Source organism: Syngnathoides biaculeatus, chromosome 15 (assembly GCF_019802595.1).
Source record: "Syngnathoides biaculeatus isolate LvHL_M chromosome 15, ASM1980259v1, whole genome shotgun sequence".
Classification (NCBI taxonomy): domain Eukaryota; kingdom Metazoa; phylum Chordata; class Actinopteri; order Syngnathiformes; family Syngnathidae; genus Syngnathoides; species Syngnathoides biaculeatus.
Genome location: NC_084654.1, coordinates 24,265,707 through 24,287,569, shown reverse-complemented (window position 1 = coordinate 24,287,569; position 21,863 = coordinate 24,265,707). Strand labels below are relative to the sequence as shown.

At 44.4% G+C, this 21,863-nt stretch overlaps 1 protein-coding gene across 3 annotated transcripts; it reads right to left on the bottom strand.

Moving 5' to 3' along the window:
• Positions 1–1,291: 1,291 nt before the first annotated feature.
• dtnbb (dystrobrevin, beta b) lies at positions 1,292–21,776 on the bottom strand. 3 transcript variants are annotated; one of them, XM_061844614.1, is made up of 21 exons: positions 21,651–21,776; positions 20,402–20,632; positions 20,169–20,240; positions 18,660–18,708; positions 18,257–18,324; positions 17,444–17,524; positions 17,130–17,343; positions 15,946–16,031; positions 15,226–15,380; positions 14,585–14,690; positions 14,120–14,286; positions 12,653–12,777; positions 6,338–6,428; positions 5,643–5,731; positions 5,447–5,560; positions 4,726–4,822; positions 4,628–4,648; positions 3,112–3,274; positions 2,569–2,658; positions 2,444–2,497; positions 1,292–1,595 (listed from the first exon to the last, which is right to left on the bottom strand). In XM_061844614.1, exons 5-21 carry the CDS (start codon positions 18,321–18,323, stop codon positions 1,570–1,572), a joined length of 1,746 nt encoding a protein of 581 aa, XP_061700598.1. In that variant the 5' UTR covers position 18,324; positions 18,660–18,708; positions 20,169–20,240; positions 20,402–20,632; positions 21,651–21,776; the 3' UTR covers positions 1,292–1,569. The 3 variants fall into 3 exon arrangements, with proteins under 3 accessions (XP_061700598.1, XP_061700600.1, XP_061700599.1); XM_061844616.1 differs by having other exon boundaries at positions 12,653–12,774; XM_061844615.1 differs by having other exon boundaries at positions 14,585–14,687.
• Positions 21,777–21,863: the final 87 nt, after the last annotated feature.

Sequence of the window (21,863 nt, the reverse complement as noted above, 5' to 3'; positions counted from 1 at the left end):
CAGGAAAAGGTTTTCGGGCTTAAACACCCACATCTCCTCTGGTAGGGCAAAAATTGTGATGTTGAAAACTTTTACTTGGAAAAGTGTGGGTGTTGAACCATCCACCCAAAAACAGTGGGTCTTGAAACCTTTCATCGGCCAAAGTGAAAAGTTTTTCTGGGAAAAGTGGGAATCTGAAACATCCGCACCTCTGCGGGTGTGACGAAAACTGCGGGTGCTGAAAGCTTTCGCGGGGAAAAGTGTGGAGACTTGAAAACACCCACACACCCTCAGGTGGGACAAAAAGTCTGCTGGATATTTACATTTTTCACTGCGGGTGTGACAAAATGTGCGGGTGTTACATCACCTGCACCCAGCACAAATGCGACGAAATGTGTCGGTGTTGAAACGTGTGCAAATACCCACACGCCCCGCAGGTGAAGCAAAACAAAAAGTGTGCGTGGTGAAACTTTTCGCTGAGAAAAAAATGTGGGTATGAAATCACACATACGGCCAGATGTGCAATGAAAAGTGTGGGTGTTGAAAATGTTCGCTGGGAAAAAAGTGTTAGTGCTTAAACACCCACATCTCTTCTGGTGGGACAAGAAATCGGAAAAAGTGTGGGTGTTGAAAATGTTCAGTGGGAAAAAGGTGTGCATGAAAAGAGGGGAAAAAAGTGTTTGGGCTTAAACACCCACATTTTCTCTGGTGGGACAAATGTGGGTGTTGAAACCTTTTACTTGGAAAAGTGTGGGTGTGGAACCATCCGCCCAACTGGAAGTGTGACCAAAACAAAGGGTCTTGAAACCTTTCATTGGCCAAAATGCGGGTGTTGAAAGGTTCTCCTGGTAAAAGTGGGGATGCTGAAACATCCGCACCCCTGCGGGTGTGATGAAATGTGCGGGTGTTGAAACCTTTCACGGGGAAAAGTGTGGGGGCTTGAAAACACCCACACACCCTCACAAAGACTGGATGCTTCCATTTTTACTGGCAAAAAGTGTGGGTGTTGGAAATTTTTTACAGAGCAAAGTGTGGCTGTTGAAACACGGGTATCTCAGTGAATTCCATACAAATTGTTGGTTTTATATCATATCCAATTATCCAATTCGGTGGGACAAAACTATTGTTGACTGGGAAAAGAAGTGTGGGTCTGAATTAAAAACAAAATGCGGGTGTTGAGAAAGTTTGCCGACCTCTGGCCTGGAGAAACGGGCGCGTTTGCTGATTGGCCAAAAGTCGTCCGTCGCACCCCCCCCAGTGCAACAACGCCGCAAAGCGCCGCCGCCTCAGCGAGCGCACGCGGTGCAAAAAAAAAAAAAAAAAAAACAGCTTCCGAAATGGATCGAAAGCGGCGAGGCCGACGCCGCAGGGGTGCGCTCGACATGTACACAAATGCGCAAGCGCCGGCCGCACAACACGACACACACTGGCCGTTTCGACGCCCCTTTTTTGTCTTTTTCTTTTTCACGTGGTGAAATTGTGTTTGGATGATGCAGCATGCAGTAGTCTAACGTGCGAATGGCGCAACGGCGGCGGCGGCGGCGGCGGCGTTGCCGGTCGTTCCCGGAGGACCTCGCGGCGCCTTCGGCTTCACTGCTTCTGTACTCGCATCGTGCCTGCGAAAACAACAACAGCAATAATCATAAATAACGCACACAAAGGGACACAAAAGACGGCTACAAGTGTCAATTTCTTCACAAATAAAGCCCGACATGAAAAAGAAACTACCCAATAAATGCAGATATGATGCAATATAAATCAGCATCATATCGACATTTTCATTTCGATTTACAAGAAAAGGTGTTTTGAAAAAAAAAAAAAAAAGAAGAAAAACGTACACCAACACTACACAGTACAACCTCGGTTCTCGACCACAATCCGTTCCAGGAGACGGTTCGAGAAGCGATTTGTTCAAAAACCGAATCGACATTTCCCATTACAATGAATGGAAAAAGAAATAATGCGTTCCAAGGCTACAAAAATTTGGCTTTTTAAAGCATTTTTAAAAAGCTTTTCCTGATAATAAACTGGATAGTAGGAATATATTTATAGTTTAAATACTTTATATACTAAAATAACTTTAGAAATGTATTTTTTTTTGCTTAAAATGTATGCTTTAGTAGTAGGCTGGGATCGCATTGCTGAATCTGTAGCGACTCGGCCCCCAGCCTTGTAATTTTTATTTTAAATTAACAAACGTTCAGAATAACTTTAAACAAGCAATAATGAAGGGGGGGGGGGAGGGCAAAACATTTTTTTTTTCTTAATCCCGTGGTGAAATCGCGGTGATGGCGCAACAAATGCAGCAATCTCAGTGACCTCGTTAGTAATCTTGTTCATGTCAGAGTGATGCCATCGCAATTGTGGGAAAAGTCCAAATCACGTCGCGGTAATATCAGAGATCTGATCGGAATCTCAGCAAAATTGAAATGACGCTTGCGGTTTTGTTTTGCGTGCGTCTCACCTCTCTCGCCGCCGTTTCTGATGTTGGTCTCCTCCTCGTCGGCCCCGTCGTCCACTTGAAGAGTAAAAGTCAAACTTTGTTTTTCTTTGCAGGTTTGCTTACCTTCTTGGCTTCGGCGGTCTCACCTGAGTGGAGCTCTTTGACCAGCGACGACATCGTGTTGGTGATGGAGTCGGCGGCCACCAGGAGGTCGTTGCGCAGATTTCGAGGTACGCCTGAGGCCCGCCCCACGAATGCCCCCCCCCCCCCATAAAAAAAAAAAAATCATTAATCTTTGTTGTAAAATTCAACAAATATTGAAAAACAAAAAGTCTTGCAAAACAGTCAAACATTCTGCCTGTAATTCATATCTTTATTGTTGGTAGCATGAAGGGACCCCCCCCAAAAAAAATCATCCATCCATCCATCCATCCATCCATCTTTGCTGCTTATCCTCACAAGGGTCGCGGGAGTGCCGGAGCCAATCCCGGCCATCCCTGGGCAGAACTGAAGCGGTCGCCCCTCGGAAACGGACGACAAATGACACCCACGGGGCAATTCAGAGTCTCCGATCAATGCTACTTTATTCGTTACATATTTCAGAATTGGATTCCACCCGATATTAATTGTGTATATTTGTCAGGTCCTGAAAACGTTTGCGGTTGTGAGGTGGTTCGCGGCGGACTCACCCTGAGCGAAGGCCTCCAGCACGTCGCCCCCCACGCCCGCCAGGCAGTCCTGGGGCGTGTGCGTGGGGGTGGACCCGGCCGAGGTGGAGCGGATGGGCATGGGCATGGGGCAGCCGCCGGCCCCGTGGCCGGGCGACGAGTGGGGGGAGCCGCCCGACTGCGACTGCGGAGAACGAGATCGCGTTAGGGCGCGAGTGGTCGCAAGCGCTCAGATGGCAAAAAGCGGATTTTGGGACTTGTACAAGACATAATGCTTTCCGGGGAGATGGGCGGGGTCATTACGTTATTATTACAAGTGGAATGAAATGTGCAAAAAAAAAAAAAAAAAATCCTTTTCATAAATATACAGTATATTTGAAAAATGTAGACATTTTACTACAATCTTTTCATATTTTTAGTACAAAAATTATTTTAGAAAATGTGTTATAGCACTGACAATAAAATATTATTTAGATGTAAATTTACAATTTATTTGTTTTTTAAAACAGATGCAGAACAAATGCATAAAAATGTCATTTCTAAAGATTATTTTCAATATATTTTTCAAATCACATTTTCACGAGGAAAAATACATTTCCACAAAAATCTTTTGTTTTTGACTTTTCCCGCAATTGAAAATGAGCACATTTTACGAGCACAAAAACAAAACTTTGTACGTCAATGCTATATAAATATCACAAAGTCAGAAATGTCTTCTGTTTGTTGAAACTGATTGGAATTTTGCTTTTTTTTTTTGCTTGTTGTCCATTTTGTTTCTTTTTCTGGACTGATTTTGTTGACTTTTATTTTTGACTGAAGTGCGACTTAAGGATCGACTTCCCATCTGAAACGTTTTTTTTTTTTTTTTTATTTTCGCGAGTGACCAAAATGTCCCGTTCATCATCATCATCCCCCCCCCCCCCCCCCCTGAAACTGATTGGAATTTTGCATTTTTTTTTTGCTTGTTGTCCATTTTGTTTCTTTTTCTGGACTGATTTTGTTGACTTTTATTTTTGACTGAAGTGCGACTTAAGGATCGACTTCCCATCTGAAACGTTTTTTTTTTTTTTTTTAATTTTCGCGAGTGACCAAAATGTCCCGTTCATCATCATCCCCCCCCCCCCCCCCCCCCCCTGAAACTGATTGGAATTTTGCATTTTTTTTTTGCTTGTTGTCCATTTTGTTTCTTTTTCTGGACTGATTTTGTTGACTTTTATTTTTGACTGAAGTGCGACTTAAGGATCGACTTCCCATCTGAAACGTTTTTTTTTTTTTTTTTTTCGCGAGTGACCAAAATGTCCCGTTCATCATCATCCCCCCCCCCCCCCCTGAAACTGATTGGAATTTTGCATTTTTTTTTTGCTTGTTGTCCATTTTGTTTCTTTTTCTGGACTGATTTTGTTGACTTTTATTTTTGACTGAAGTGCGACTTAAGGATCGACTTCCCATCTGAAACGTTTTTTTTTTTTTTTTTTTATTTTCGCGAGTGACCAAAATGTCCCGTTCATCATCATCGTCGTGGGGGGTGTCCGCTCACCGCCTGCTTCTGCTCCTCGTCCTGTCACAACAAAAGCAAACGAGACGTCGATTAGCGAAAGCCCCCCACCCCCCCCTCCAAGCCCCCCATTTTGAAACCTTAAGAAGCCTCATGAGCCCCTCCAACTGCACCATCAGCTCCCGCCGGCTCTCCTGCAAGGCCGACATGCGGCGCTCCAGCTCGTCCTTCCTGTGCCTGACGGGAAAACGCGGCAGACCATCGATCACGTGGCGGCCATTTTTCGATTCTTTTTCATGTAGAAAAACTTTTTGTCTCACATTTGGCATTCTTTTCAAAGACCTGCGTCTTATTCCCAACATTCAGAAATATTTCCAAAATATTTGAGTGACTTTGTAATACATTTGCACATTTGTATGTAATTGTAATTTTTGAAATACATTTTTTTTGTCTTCCATCTTTGCATCGTGTCTCTTGGTTCTTCAATTTGTAAGTATTTTTTTTTTAACCCAGAAATGTTTCATCCGATCTTCCATCCATCCACTTTCTTAGCCGCTTATCCTCACAAGTATCGTGGGAGCGGCCGGAGGCAATCCCAGCTGTCGACGGGCAGGAGGCGGGGTACGCCCGGAACTGGTCGCCGGCCAATCGCAGACAAGCAACCGATCGCGCTCGCAATCACACCTACGGGCAATTTAGAGTGTCCAATTCATGTTGCGTGTTTTTGGGATGCGGGAGGAAAACGGAGTACCCGGAGAAAAGCCACGCGGGCACAGGGGAGAACATGCAAACTCGAACCCGGGACCTCGGAACACCGTGCCGCCCCGTCCAATGCTTTTTTTTTTTTTTGTTTTCTGCTACCTGAGCAGCCTGAGTTCCGTGAGCAGCGTCGGGTTCTGCTGGGCCTTCTCCGGCGTGGGCTGCGACGCCTGCTCGTGCTCCAGTCGGAGCCTCTGGATCTCTTGCAGGATCTCCCTGCGCGACGCGTTGGACGGTGAGGCATCGTTCCACTCGTTTTTTTTGCCGTTTATCGTGGACGTTTGAATTTTTCCCTCACCTGTTTTTGTTCTCCAGCTCGGCGATCAGTTGCCGCTGCTGCTTGTTGGCGTCGAAGTTGAATGCCAAGTCGGAGGGAGGACATTGTTGCTGTCGAGTCAAACGGAGAAAAACAACAACAAAAATGACAAAATACAAGATTCCGAACATCCTGAGTGACGATTAGGTTGGTGTGGGGCTGCCTCAGAAGTGATTGTTGTTCCCTCAATCGGGGCTGACAATCATAAATCTTAAAATTGTTCAAAATATTTTCGCTCCCTTCTGGTCAAAGGTTCTATTATCAGTAATTAGAAAAGTAAAACATAGACAAACACAAACAATCGTGCCAAAGTTGACTATTTTCCCCTTACCTAGATCAATAAAATATCACGCTGTGTGATTATCTGTGGTGTGAGGTGCATTAAGACCCCCCCCACCCCAGAAAATGGTTAGGGGCGACAATCGTAAACCAAAATTTTTCTTTTCTGCTGATGACGTCAGCAAAAGTCCGATTATCGGACACATTTCGATCCTCTTTTTGATGTACTGTACTGCCCCCTACAGGACTGAGCGGACAGTGCCAACTGACTCGTCCCGGTTTTCGCGATCGAACGAGCGACGCGGCGAAGTTGAGCGCCGTTGTTTTCTCCGGCCGAGTTTTCTACAGTAGTTTAAAAAAAACAAAAACAAAAAAATGAAGAAAATGTCGATTCTGACCGTGGAGTTGCCCGCCTCGGCCGCCAGGCGAGCGGCGTAGCGGGCGATGAGTCGGTGCTCCTCGTCCAACCGGCTGGGACTCTCCAAGACGCTGCGGGGGAAAAGTCCAAGACTCAATTCAACTTTAGATACCCGTAAAAAAAAAAAAAGAAAAAGAAAATTATGTCAAGCGCGTGTCAAAACTTAGGACCTGGGGCAAAATAAGGCCCGCCACTTTTCATTTAATTTCATTTCTTTTCTCGCTCACGCAAATTGCGGCGATATGTCCCCAAATTGCTCCTTGTTTTCACTTTTGATCACACTACGTGCATTATTTGTTCACAAATACATATTTTTGAACTTTTTTGTTCAATTGACTTCTCATTTCAACACAAGTTATCCATACATTTCTCGGAGCTCTGTAAGAAATATGATGAGGCAATTACACTGTATGTACCTGAACAGGAACCCTCAGAAAACCTAAAGGGGATTGGGATGGAGCCTTGCTGCATACACCAAAAATATTAAAAAAATATATATAATAATAATAATAATTAACGACACCCATAACACTTTGTCCTGTACTGTAATTTCCCATGGATGGCACAAGATGGGAGTAATTGTTGAAACTCCTCAACTTACTTTCACAGTTCCTTGGCAACAAGAAGCCACCAGTTGGCGCCAAAGCACTTAATGACATAAATACTCTGACGGCAAAGATGAGTTGACTGATGAGCATGACTAAATGTCATAAAAGAAAATAAAAATCTACCTCAGTGGAACAAATGTATGAAACCATGTCATGATCATAAATCAAATCATTTAAAAAAGGTGACATGTCAGCCCCATTTCTTGTCGATTTGGGAAACTCGTTTTAGCGGGTGGCTCAGCGGGTAAAGTTCTGTTCCGAGGTCCCGGGTTCGATCCCGGCCCCGCCTGTGTGGAGCTTGCACGTTCTCCCCGTGCCTGCAAGTGCGGCTTTTCTCCGGGTGGGCACTCCGCTTTCCTCCCACGTCCCAAAAACACGCAACACTAATTGGACCCTCTAAATTGCCCATAGGTGTGATTGTGAGTGCGATTGGCTGTTTTTCTCGATGTGCCTTGCGATTGGCTGGCGGCCATTTCCGGGTGTGCCCCGCCTCCTGCCCGTTGACAGCTGGGATAGGCTCCTGCACTCTCGGTTGACCCTTGTGAGGATAAGCGGCTAAGAAAATGGATGGATTCTATATTTAACGGTCAATGTGCTGTTTGAATAACTAACTGGTTTATTACCAATAAAGAAATAAAGAAGAAAAAAACTACCAAAAATAATTCTACATTTAAAATCTATTTATTTAAGAAGTAGTTTATTTCTTGCAAATAAATAAATGTAAATAAATGTAACATCTATAATTGAATAGTTGGTAAATGTAAGACTCTCACAAAAAAATATTTTATTAAATTGGTCGAAGTTTAATTGTGTACGAAATTAAAAAATGAGAATTACTATTTCATGAATAAAAAAAAAATAAAATAAAAAATCAATTTCAGCTGGGATAGGCTCCAGCATTCCCTGCGACCCTTGTGAGGATAAGCGGCTAAGAAAATAGATGGATTTTAAATTTGTCTCAAGAATAATTTTATATTTAACTGTCAATGTACTGTTTGAATAACTAACTGGTTTATTACCAATAAAGAAATAAAAAAAAAAACACTACCAAAAATAATTCTACATTAAAATCTATTTATTCAAGAACTAGTTTATTTTTTGCAAATGAAACAAAAATGTAAATAAATGTGACATCTACAATTGAATAGTTGGTAATGTAAGAATCTCACCCAAAAATATTTTATTGAATTGGTTGTAGTTTAATTATGTATGAAATTCAAAAAACCGAGAATTACTATATCATGAATTTAAAAAATAAATAAAAAATCTATTTCAGCCGGGATGCGCTCCAGCACTCCCTGCGACCCTCGTGAGGATAAGCGGTAAAAGAAAACGGATGGCAGGACAGCTTTTGCGGCTAATTTTCTCGAAAGATGGCAAATTCTCAAAAATGGCGGTCATACTTTGACGCCAGGCTCCGCCCACAACCTTTCAAAAATAAGATTTGCCCATCGGAGCTGGTCAAAATCGGCCCAAAAAATGGCTTCGAATCAAAACGGCCGACTTGGCGTTGACTCGTTACGCTCGACACGTTCACCCAATTTCGTGGCCAAGTTGACAGAAAAACGTGCGACTTCCCGTTTTCTTTCTGGCACGTCAGTCAGAGAAAGTGTTTTGTCGGGGGTCTCGTCCTGGGGGCATTCGTGTTGGGGACCCCTTGGACCCCGAGGGACAAGGTACGGAATTGTCGAAAAGTGGCCGCACTGAGCGAGCGAAAAGCGACTTCATCGGGCGGCGGGTGAACACGTTCGGGCTGCCAAGTCGTCCTTCCGGTTCCCCCAACTCAACCCGAGACTTCTGACGCGCCACGATCTGATTGGGAGAACAAGAGGAGCGGCCTCGGAAGAACACAGAGAAAGCCCATTACAAATATTACTTGTGAAATGTGGAATGTATCGACAGCTTAAAAAAAAAAAAAAAAAAAAAAAAAGATTCTATATTTAGCGGACGTTGATTTTTGGGTCCTTTCATGCTGCTAAAAAAAAAAAAACGTCACGGCGGCTTAATAAAGAATTTCTCCCCCCCGCCCCCCAGGCAAGTTTTTGAAAAATACCAATAGCGCAAAATCAATAATTAACCTGCACATGATAACTTTATGTATGATCACTTTCTATTCAAATAATCTCATCAAGTAAATTTGAATGGGAACAAGATCATCACTAATCCAGCATATACATTTTGTTTGTTTGTTTTCGGGGGAGGGGGTGTGCTGATATTTTCTCAAAAGGATTTTTAATTTTTTTTTTTTTTTAAATATGACATCCTTCAGAAATTTGATTCTGGGGTGTATTGTGATTCCCGTGTGGAGCGCTGCATTCATGCACACTACGAAAAGGGCGACACTTGGGTTCATGTCCTCGGCGGAAGTCGTTGTAGGTACGGGGGGCGCTTACCTCTCGGCGGGGGCAGCCGCCCCTGAGGACACGAGCATCGTGACGCCCGTGCGGTCGGACGCTGCTTTGGGCTGACAACAAGACAACGTTAGAGCGATTTTCGTGCGCCGGCGTTAATAGCTTGGTCGTTACTCAACAAACGCACGATCGGTCGACGAGAAAAGTGCATTGCGCCATCGGGACATGACTGGAAAGTCACCATTTAAATTTTATCAAATAAATTAAAAATCGCCTGTCAGATAATTCACACTCTCATGAGAATATTAACAGGAACGGATGCAAGTAAAGAGCAACGCTGAGCTTGATTTTTTTTTTTTTTTTTAAACAACTACAGTGCTGACATGAAAAACATCACCGCAGTGAATTATGGGTTCTCATAATGCTTATTGCTGACATTTTCTTGACCTTCAGAATGAGGAACGGTGCCAGCGCTTAACCGAGGGAACCGCCTGTTCATAAAATATAATTGTTGATTTTTCCATCATTGTCGATTAAGAAAATCACAATTCATTTGCCCATTGGTAGTATCTCGAAATCACTCCGATCATTGTTGCGCGTATTTTAAGCTCAGCATTTGTTCTTTATTTTGAAGCGAGAACGGCAAAGCCGAGTTTCGAGCGGGTAATCGCACACGAGCGGGCAAGAAGCCGCTACCATCGCGCAAAAGGAAGAGAGTCCCGTAATGATGTGTTGTCCCGGTCTGGGACTTTGGAGGTGGCCATCAAAAGATATTCACAAGTACATCCGCTTTGAGGCACTTCTGTCGAATTTCGGCATTGTTCTCGATTGCGTGCGTTAACTCGCCCGTCCAAACATTCCCGGTAGGAAACCAGTTGAAGGACAAAAAAAAACAAAAAACAAAAAACATGGTCCAGGCAGTCCAGACCAGCTTACCTCCGCCAAGGAGAGAAGGCACATCCGAGTCCCGGCTGCTGCCCTGATGCTGTGTGCCTGCTACCGTCTCCACGGAAACTCGGCTGCGACTCTCTCCCGCTCTCTCTCTCTCTCTCTCTCTCTCTCTCTCTCTCTCTTTTTCTCTCTCTACCCTCCCTTTTTCCCTTCCCTTTTTTTTTAAAGAGCTACCCCCACCAGATCCACCGCTCTGAAATCAGCAAAATCCGACAGTGCCCGAATATGAATGATGAACACAGATTGACATGTTCCCTTTCTTTGGGGCACATTTGATTCTGCCCCACAAAATCTGCCTAGCAACAACGCTGCCCCACCCAAACCACCTGTAAAACATAAATATAAAAATAAAAAAAGTTTGTCTCGCTATTTGTTCCTGCCTCTGCCCCAACTCAACTAGGAAACAGAATAGTGGGCATGACTGGTGTATTTTTGTTCTTTGGGGGGGGGCAAATAGTGTGGCCCCACCAGACCTATCAGTACCCCACCTCAAAAAAAAAAAAAAAAATATATATATATATTTTAATATAATAAAAATAAAATCAAAAATAAAATAAAATGCAATAAATGAATAAAATAATAACAAATATAAATGAAAAATAATAATGTATTCATAATTAATATTTTTAAAAATAATCTTGCGTTACAATTGACCCGCCATGAGATTTCCTGGCAGTGTGGGGCAGCGGAGCTCTTTGCCCCAACTTTCCTCGGGATCCGCATCGTGATTTTTTTCCCCCCCTCGGGCTTTGGGGCACAAATAATTATGCCCCACGAACTGCCTAGCAACAAACACGCGACCAGGACGGAGAATCTGACTCTTGATTCTGCTGCACTATTAAATGTGAAACATTGAAACGTAGCATCTTGAAGACAAAGTACAGGGACGCGGCTGTTCTGGTGCTATTTTGAAGGCGCTAGCCCGACAAAGGTAGGCAGCGAGGGGGCCGCGTTTTGGAAAGACGGGTCGAGGCAAATCCCAGAGAAATGTCGCTGGCAAAACTTTTGGAGCTTTGCTGTCAGATGCCAGTTTAAAAAAAAAAGGTTCAAAACGGCGTCTGTTTGGGTTTTGGGAGCCGGAATCAAAGTCAGCGCTCGCTCAGCGGTGAGCTTGGATGGGAACGACGGCGGCGACTGTCGGCGGGTAGTTCGCCGCTTGGCAGGATTTCAAAGGGTCTTTCCTCCAACGTCTCATCACTAAAAGCCCGAGCGGAGATTTGGCGCCGGTCCCGTCAAACAAATCGTCTCCAGGTAAAATTTTCAGGGACAAACACGAAAACGATTGTTGACGATGTCCCAGCGCACGCTCGGGATTTACTTTTCCTTTGAATAACTTTAGAAGCGTTGAGAGGAACCAGATGAGGTGGCTGGGGAATCTGATCCGGATGCCTCCCGGACCACTCCCTGGCGAGGTGCTCCGGGACAGAGACTATGTCTCTCGGCTGACTTGGGAACGGAAGAGCTGGAAGAAGCGGCTGGTGAAAGGGAAGCCGCCTCCCTCGCGATCCGACTCGGAGAAGTGGTAGAAAATGGATGGATGGATGGAACTTCAGGAGCGCAACATTTTAATGTTACGGATTTTTTCAAATTTCAGAATTGGATGCTAATGTGGCTCATAGCTAGCCAATAACTAGCACGGAAAGGACCATCGAAACTTGGCAACAAGTCGGCCATGAAAAGATTTTTGATAAAGTCATATTTTTCACACGTTTACTGTCAAAATGTCTTTGCCGTTATGTGGCCAATATAAAGTTTTCATAGTTTGCTAAGATGCTAATTACATTATTTGGATTTTTTTTTCTCCTACTACCTCATTTGCTTTTTCTATGAAAACGAACAAAAACGCATTTTAGTGACAAAAGAGTTGCTTTTTTTGTGTGTGCGCATTTTTTTCTTTATCCTTAATACACAACTGGAGGGAGACTCGTTATGGTTTTGCAGTACACCAGAGGGATCTGTGAGCTGAAGTGCCAGGATGGGGCAGACATTTTGCATTCCGGCACAAGCTGACAACAAAATAAAGGCTCTCACCCGTGAGATATGAATCCATTTTTTTGCACGTCTTCCCCGTTGTTCCGATTGTATCAAGTCAAAAGTCCAAATGGGTTTGAAGGGGACGTTATGAATGAAGCCGTTTATGTCTTTCACCTTACGCGTGTTTGTGTTCATCAGTAGACCACCGCCATTTGCTCTTAAATAATTGCAAATTTGAAATCATCAATGACTTTTTGAAAACAAGAATTTAAACGCGTCCCGTTCAACTTTCGAGAACTTTACAGGCGGCGTCAAATAATTTGCTCAATATATTTTTCCCCCTTTTCTTCATCACTATCGCTCAAATGATCTGAAAAACGACGCCACATGCTGGAAGGCTTCGCGACTTACACGTTGTGAGGGGCCTCCGGGGGTCTCTCGGCCTGCTCGGGGAAGACGGGATGGGGGGGCTCGCCCATGGGAACGCACCCCAGCGACTTGCTGATGGCGTGGCTCAGCTTCTTGGCCGGAGACTTCTGCAAAAGACGAGCACCGGAAGGACTATGAGGACGGCGGCGCCGTGTTGTCACGGCAACAAAACCAAAGTAGCTTGAGATGTGCGAACGGCGAAACCGACATTCGGGTCAGTCGTCACCTTGACGCACATAAAAGCTCCCCCAAGCAATCATCCCCTTATGGAAAGTCTTCCTCCAATTTGGTACGTGGATACGCTGCAGCCGTGGAAAAGCCGCAAGTGCCCACATATAAACCAACATTGAAACACGAGAAATTTACAAGACGGTACACACAGAGTTTAACGCTAGCTCCACCTCGCTATCGCTAATGCTAGCGGCGCCGCGCTAACGCTGGCGCCACGCTAATGCCAACGCTAACGTTGCCTCGCTAATGCTAACACCGCCGCGCTAACGCTAACGCTAGGGGCGCCGTCCTAACGCTAGCGCCGCCATGCTAACAGGGCCGGATAAAAAAAAAAAAAAAAAACGTACTGATAAAAATCACTGAGACACGGCAGTAACACACTAGCGGAGCGCTAACAGGGCCTGACCAGTAAAAGTCACTTCCTCGGCACATACATTCCACCGGTCTCACTTAGCTTTTCCGCTCGAGTGCCCTCTTGAGGCCGTTAGAAAAAAAATGCACAAATCAGCCGCATCACTGCATAAACCGCAGGCTTGAAAGCGTGTGAAAAAAGTTGGGGTTTATAGGCCGGAAATTACGGTACCTCCCTCCAAGAAATCGGGAATTTAAGAAGGAGAAAAGCAACCCTCAAAATATTTGCTTCGCACAAATAAATTCACAATTTTGTTTTTCTTCAGAAAAATGAACACGAGCAATCGTCAGACGAGAAAATGAAGCGCCTTCCTCAAATACCATAATTCCCGGCCTACAGAGCGCACCTGGTTACAAGCCTCGGTACTAGCGTTAGCACGGCGCTAGCGTTAAACTCTTTCTGTGTACCGAGGCTTGTAACCAGGTGCGCTAACACTAGCGCCGCACTAACGCTAGCGCTGCACTGACGGGTTGAAAGCGTGTGAAAAATGTCGCGGCTTGCGGGCCGGAAATTACGGTAATTATTTAGTTCAGAAAAATACACACCTGTTTCAAGTAATCAAGTTACGATCATCCAACAATCATCAACTCAAGACAATATATTGATCCATCGTACAGATTTGAGATGAATGAAAGGCTTCCAGAAATAAAGAGCAGATCAAAGTGGATCAATGTAAACAGTACCTTCCGCTAGTGAGCCTCACTTGTAGGCAAATACTTCAATCCAAATGTCGCTAACCAACAATTGGGAAGTTCTCGGAATATTCCGGAAGTGACTTTGGCCGGTTCGGTGGCAAGTCAACCCACCCAGGACGAGTGCTCCTTCATCTGGTGCTGGTTGCTGTGGGGTCCGTTGGCGTGGCCTCTCCAGAAGCAGTTCTGGCACAGCTGGTACCCGTGGCACTGCTGGCAGCGGTACCGGAAACCCATCATGCTCTCGCTGCGGCAGTACGAGCACTCCACCGGGTGGAACACTGGAAACGACAAGCAAACGTTGGGGTGGGAGACCTCAGACGGGCGGTTTGGGTCAACTGGGTCTGGTTCATCTGTTCAGTTTCAGGATAGGTTCGCGGGTCCAGTTCTGCTTCTGGCCAGTTTTACACTTCAGTTTAGGGGATTTGAGTTTCGGTTTGATTTTAGACTTAAGAGTTCGGCTTTAGAATCGGGTACGGGCAGTACTGACGGGGACTTGGACTCCTCTGCCGCCTCGTTCTTGGAAGAACGCACCCTGTGGATGCAGAAACTAAACCCCCAAAAATAAGGAAAACGTACCATTTTCGACGTTAGCGAGTCTGTGCATGAGCGGCAGCCAAACCAGGCACTGAGGTGGGGGGTCCGCCATCAAGACGTCCAAAAACGTGTTCAGCGTGATCTTCTTCTGGATGAAAACGCAAACACGGACCGACACACGCAAAAACACACACAACAAGATTTTCCACCGTTAGCGTGACAACGTCACCTACAACTTGAAACTTGCCACCCCCCACCCCCCATCTTTTCAACAGGGTGATTTAAATTTGAAAAAAAAGAATAATAGGGTTGCAAAAGTGTGCACACCCACAAAAGACGGGCATGTGACTGAGTTTAGAATTAACCAATCGCGTTCAAACTCAAGGAAGGGTGGAGACAGCACACACTTCAATTTAAATGAATGAATTGTTTATTTTCACGAATTCTTGCAAGAAATCACAAAAAGTGGGATCAAATATATCATAGAAAACATCCAGTCAGATCCGACGACTCCACAAGTTTAGCTGTTCCAGTAGGCTTTTCCTGATGTTTTCAGCATATCTCACAGCTTAACTTAGCCACTGTTTTGTTTTTAATTTTACACGAGAGATGCCAATAAATCCCCCTGACAAATAAACTCGAATGACTCAATAAAACGGGACCGGGCAATGAGGCCCTCCCACCTGCTGGGGGAAGCACGTCCTGAGCGAGTGCTCGGTGTAGCCGAAGGAGGGCCCCTCGAAGACGGCCGTGGGAAGCTTGAGCACCTCGCGCAGGAACTGGTCGAACTTGGTGAACACCATCACGCCGCTCGAGTCCGACATCTGGGAGAAAAGGTCTGCCGGGGTCACAAAAACACACGCGGGCAAAATCAAAAAGGGTCAGTCTGAGCCGCAGAAAGAACCACGGCGCCCCTTTGTGGTACGACTCTGCAATGACGGAAGCGGTCATGTAATGCCAATTTTGGGGCTTCGACAAGAAACATCCATCCATCCATTTTCTTTGCCGCTTATCCTCACGAGGGTCACGGGGAGAGCTGGAGCCTATCCCGGCTGTCACCGGCCAGGAGGCGGGGCACGCCCTGAACTGGTCGCCAGCCAATCGCAGGGCACATGGAGAAAAAACAGCCGCACTCACAATCACACCTTGGGGCAATTTAGAGTGTCCAATGAATACGCGCATGTTCCGCGCACGACACCGTAAAAGTGTCATTCGTATAAAACTTCAGTGCCGCACTGTCATTTAACTTTCCCAGTAAAATATCACCTCGGGGGCCGCAAATGGCCCGCGGGCCACCCGTTTGAGACCCCTGGCCTAAAATCTCATGCGTGATGTGTCGAAAAACAAATTGATGAACTTCGAGGTCATCTACTGCAAATGATTGGATGTGATCGTGTACTCACAGCGCAGCTTGTCGACTATCTTGCCCCCGCACATGGTCGCCAGCATGGCTTTCATGGAGAACACCGTCAACTTCCCGTGGCTCTCGCTGCAAACGCAAAGACGAACAAAGAACGTCGAGGGGAACCGTATCGCCTCAAAAAATGACGCCCCCCCCCGCCCCCCCTTCCAGGAGAGACTGCACCTGAATTCACCACAAGCAGCCAACCTTACACATACGTTAAGCTAGCGTTAGCGCACCTGGTTATAAGCCACGGTTCACAGAAATAGTTTCACGCTAGCGCCGCGCTAATGCTAGCCCCGCGATAACGCTAGCGCCGCACTAACGCTAAACTCTTTTTGTGTGCTCTGTCGTCCGTGAATTACGGAGGAAGAGGAAGCACTTATTTTACACATCAGAACGATGCTTTAAGATATGACTGACTTTTTGTTTTTTTCGTTTGACTTGCCAGCAGTGAACTTGAAAGAAAGAAAGAAAGAAAGAAAGAAAGAAAGAAAGAAAGAAAGAAAGAAAACGCAGCTTTTCCTCTGCCGACACGAGATGCAAAATGCTATTGGTAGGCTAGCTAATAGCATTGCGGCTTGAGAACGCTATAATGGATATTTGTACACAAAGAGTACAGCAAAACAGGTAGACATACAACATTACAATTTTCACAGGTGTATATTCCTTATCTTGTGCAAAAAAAAACAGCTTATTGTTACAAACTACTGAATTACACATTTCGTCTGCATGATTGTACTATACTGCCACCCATTGGCCACACACCAGAAGGAGCCAAATTGTAATAATCACAATCCAGAAATTGCTTTGTTTACATTCCATTTAATTATATTATTTCATTTTTTTTTATAAAGTACAATATTGTAGAGCACTTTCTTAACTCAAAAACATTTTATTGCTTTTTTTGGGGGCACGGGTGAGAAAGACTTGAACGTATTAATTCCATTTCCATCTATTTGATGAGTTGAGAAAAATGTTTTGAGTTACAAGCGAGGTCACGGAAGAAATTAGACTCGTATCGCAAGGCGTCACTGTCAAGAAAAATATATTCATTTCTATTATTTCTGCGGAAGTTGACGTGGCAGGATGGGAAGGGGCGGCGGGGGCAGAACGGGACAGGACAGGACAGGACAGGACAGGACGGGGGCGGCACAAAAACAGGTTTGGTCAGGCGACGCGTACCTGTCGTAGGTGGCCACCATGAAGTTGAGCAGGAGCCCGATGGACTGCTCCACGTTGATCTGGTGCGTGGTGGGCAGCCGCTTGTTGAGCTGGTAGTAGATGGAGGACAGGATCGTCTCCAGCCGCGACACGTTGATCTCGGCGTGGTGCTCCAGCGTGTTGAGGCCGTTGTCCCGGAAGGCCTCGATCATGTTCCACACGTCCACCAGGTGAACTGAAAAAAACAAACAAAAAAAAACAAACACAAATTGATGTGTTTCCAAAAATGCTCTTAGTGTTAGCGTGTGGCGCTAACGTCCGCCGGGGGTTCTCACGGTTGCATCGCTTCTGCACGAATCGGAGCTTGCACGCCGTCCTGTACGTCGACAGTCTGATCACGTCGAAGTTTTGCGCTCCTGCGAAGAATTCATAACAATAAATAAACATTTTTTTTCATCCAAGTCAAAAGTGACCAGGACAGGTCAGAAAAATGACAGGCCAGGACAGGATGGAACGGGACATCACGAGGCACGATTTGGTGGTACAAGGCAGGACGGGGCAGCGACAGGACAGGATGAAATAAGATAGGACAGGGCGTCAGTGGACTGGACAGGACAGGATGGAACGGGGCAACACGGGGCAGGATTTGGTGGTACAAGGCAGGACGGGGCAGCGACAGGACAGGACAGGATGAAATAAGATAGGACAGGGCGTCAGTGGACTGGACAGGACAGGATGGAACGGGGCAACACGGGACAGGATTTGGTGGTACAAGGCAGGACGGGGCAGCGACAGGACAGGACAGGATGAAATAAGATAGGGCAGGGCGTCAGTGGACTGGACAGGACAGGATGGAACGGGGCAACACGGGGCAGGATTTGGTGGTACAAGGCAGGACGGGGCAGCGACAGGACAGGACAGGATGAAATAAGATAGGACAGGGCGTCATTTACAGAACAGGACAGGACAGGACAGGATGAAACGGGGCAACACGGGGCAGGATTTGGTGGTACAAGGCAGGACGGGGCAGGGACAGGACAGGATAAAACAAGATAGGACAGGGCGTCATTTACAGGACAGGACAGGACAGACGCAAAGTGATGAATTCCACTGGCGCACTGCTAGAAAACAAAAAGGCGTCCACTCACTCATCTCCATGAAGAGCTGCCTCTTCTCCACGGCGGCTTTGCCTCGCTTGCTGCTCTCCTCAATCATCCTGCAGAAGCGCGTTTAGCGAACCTTTAGCCGTGTTTCCGAAGCGTTGCCGATTTTTGATGCGCCGAGGCTGAGCTAACCGGCTCGTCGTGACCGCCGGCGGCTGCCGCTAATGCTAAAAAGCGAGTCACGCTAACACAACAAACAAGTGACTCTTATTAACCGATAACTAATTGCTCATCTGACGCGTGGGAGCGCTCGTAGGTGGATTAATTTTAGCTTTTTTTTTTTTCCAAAACTCCCAGATGGGCTGCGAACGACACTTTGGTTTTCCATTCATGACGCGAGCGGGTTAGCGCTAGCTCGCGCTTGAAGGACGACGAAACGTGGTCGTACCTGGCGGTGGTTCAACGTCACGCGAATTGAAACTTTTTCAACTTTGAGCCTGCAAAGAAAAGACATGTTCGAAAAGTCACGTGAAGAGAACAAGGACAGACCACAAAAATTGCATTTGAATGCTGTCGTGAAAAAAAATTACGACTCCTTTAATTATATTTATTGACATACAGTATTGTAAAGGTAATCAGAATGTATATATATTTTGACATTAAATATACTATTGTCCTATACCAATAAAGTTTACTTATTGGATGTATACTAGGTATATATAACATATCCATTTTTATTATGGCGAGACCTAACGGGACAAGCCGAAAGGAAAAGAAGAAGATACGTTTTTATTATGGATGATTAAAGTAACAGAGATTTTTGAATGTAAGGAAATTATATAAAATATAAAATACATTTTGATAATAAAAAAATACATCTTTTTAATGCCAATATAGTTGCTCCATCACTAACATCAACAATTAAATAAATATGAAATCTTTTTTCATTTAAAGGCATTAATTTTATAAATAATGCTGCTTCACCGTATTAAATTAATATGATTTTTAATTCATATAATTGAAAAATATACATCTGAATCAGCTTTAATGGCCAAGTGTGTGTAAAAACGGTGCTGCCCTGGTACGACATACATAAATGTTTTCACTGTACTGATTATTTGAAAATACATTTCACGTCAGTCGAGTTATGAATTTAAAAAAAATGATATGACTATTGAATATATTTTATAAGAGTAAGCAGTATAGAAAATACATGGATGGAAAAATTTAGGAAAAAAATGGTTGATTATAGAAACATGAAAGGTAAATAATTCTAAACAAAAATAAAATGTAAAAGTATTATTACAGAAAAAAAAACAACTACATGAACTCATTATTAAAAATTATTACAATGCTTATTTAATGATGCTCCGGAGGGGGGAAAAAAAACTATAAGCTAAGCAAGCAAGACCAGACGCGTTGTATTAAATAGTAATTACACTACAGGAATGTCTATGCAATTAGGGCAAAGTTCAATATTAGTGAAATGTAATGATAAATGGATGGGCAATAATACACCAATTATGTATGCAGCGTGTTGAAATGCATAACAGTTCTATTGAAAATGAGCAAAACATTAAGGGAAACCATAACACTGATCGCTATGCATGTACTGCATGATTGCATTAGTATTCATTTCAAAACGAAGGATGAATGCAGCCGCAAAACCAAAACGCTGATTTATGTCGCGAAAATGGACTGCGTGGAAAAAAAGCCCACCCGGGCGTCGCGTTCACGCGCGTCTTCATCTCGCTGACATAAGCAACGGCGGTGACATCATTGCTGCTGTTTCAAGGTGCATTCACGTACAAACCGCACCTTCAGCATCCGCTCGACGTTGCAGCGCTGCGGCGGTACGCGCACAGCCACCCGTGCGGCGGCCATGACGCCGCCGCCGCCGCCGCAATTATGATATGCGAAATCATCTCAAAAATCAAATAATTTGTTTTCCTCTCACCGACCGCCGTCGAAGCCCCACCGGGGAAGCCGGCCTCCGCTCCCGCGGTTAACGCACCGTCAGCGTCCTCCGCTGCATCAGCACCAGGAAGGAAGAAGAAGAAGAAGAAGAAAAAAAGAAAAGAATCAAAAAAAAAAAAAAAAAAAAAAAGATGGAGACAATCCGGAGGATTCGACTCAAAACAGCCCGCGCGACGACAGCAACCCCGAGAAGCGTCCGCGGAAGTCGGTCACCGTCGGCATGGCGGTTGCCGTCTCGGCGGTTCTCTTCGGTGGCCCCCGGAGCACTGCGGTGGTGGCGGCCGCGCACACGGATGCGCTGCTCGGCATAGTCGGCGAGCCAGGCGGCGGCGGCGGCGGCGCTGGAGGAGATGCCATGCGCCGTCACCTGCTCCTCCGCGCGCATGCGCTGATCAGATGAACGCCACCAGCCGGAGCGGGGCTCAGCAAAGTCACCGAAAGAGCCTTAAAAAAAAAAAAAAAAGAAAGAAAGAAATAGCAGCCTTTTCATTATTATGATTTAAACACAATGAAGGGGAAAAATCTTCACGATTAAATTTTCCTTTCCCTAAAAACTAATTCGATATCTACCACATATTAACCGTACAACCGATGTACTATGTTGTACGTTTATATATTTATGTTTATTTTGTTAAATGTCAATTCCATCTAATAACTTTTTTCCAATGTACATCCACAATTTACTGATCACATGAATGGTTTCCCAATTTATTTCGGTATTTTGGGTATATTTCTATGCCTAGGTTCGTCAAAATCATTTCAGTATTCAATCGTTTCAATTTGTAGTTTTTTTATTCCAATTATTATGAAATATTCATGTATCAAAGTACTTATATTGAATGACCAGTATTTTGTCTCTGTAATCGTTACACTTTTCATTCATGTAATTTTTTCAATAAAGTTCTAAACAAAAAAAATGGGAAGGGATTCACGTTCCAATTTGATAAAAAAAAAATGCAATAGAACATCCATACATTAAAAAAAAATGAATTTATGTTTTAAAAAAAGTGACAACTATTCAATAGTGAACCACTGCACACTAGCAGTGTGGGATTTACATTTTTTTTTCCAATTTGCTGAAAAACTCACCTGTTCGCTGTTGATCTCTGGTGGCATTTTAATCTATGTTGAAGTCATTTGAGGCGCTTCAATAAAATAATGTAATAGATGTGAAATCCTCTATTTTAACGCAATAATCAGTCATTAATGTAATTCTAATTAAGCAATTAGCAGGACCATTTTTCAAGTATGCGCAGGTTCATGTAATTTTGTCACTAAAGTTCAAAACAAAACAATGGGACGGGATTCACTTTCATTTTTCAATTGTAATAAAATATCCATGCATTTTTTAAAAAAAGTATTTATGGTTTAAAAAAGTGACAAATAATATTCAATCGTGAAGCACTGCATGTTAGCGGTTTGGGATTTTTTAACATTTTTTTACATTTGCTGAAAAACTCACCTGTTCGCTGTTGGTCTCTGGAGGCATTTTGGTACTGCATGTTGAAGTTAATTGAGGCTTTTCAATAAAATAATCCAATAAACGTGAAATCCTGTATATTAACACATTAATCGGTCATTAATTTAATTCTGATTAAGCAACTATCAGGAACTTTTTTTCAAGTACGTGCAGTTATTTTAAATTGATACTCATTATCAAATATAACTATGATAA

Bases quoted from the DNA above. Each gene is read 5' to 3' on its own strand.
- dtnbb (XM_061844614.1), bottom strand. From the start codon at position 18,323: ATGATTGAGGAGAGCAGCAAGCGAGGCAAAGCCGCCGTGGAGAAGAGG. The intron at 17,525-18,256 runs GTGAGTGGACGC...AATTCTTCGCAG, and splicing joins GCAGCTCTTCATGGAGATGA to GAGCGCAAAACTTCGACGTG. The intron at 4,823-5,446 runs GTAGCAGAAAAC...TTTTCCCGTCAG, and splicing joins ACGGAACTCAGGCTGCTCAG to GCACAGGAAGGACGAGCTGG.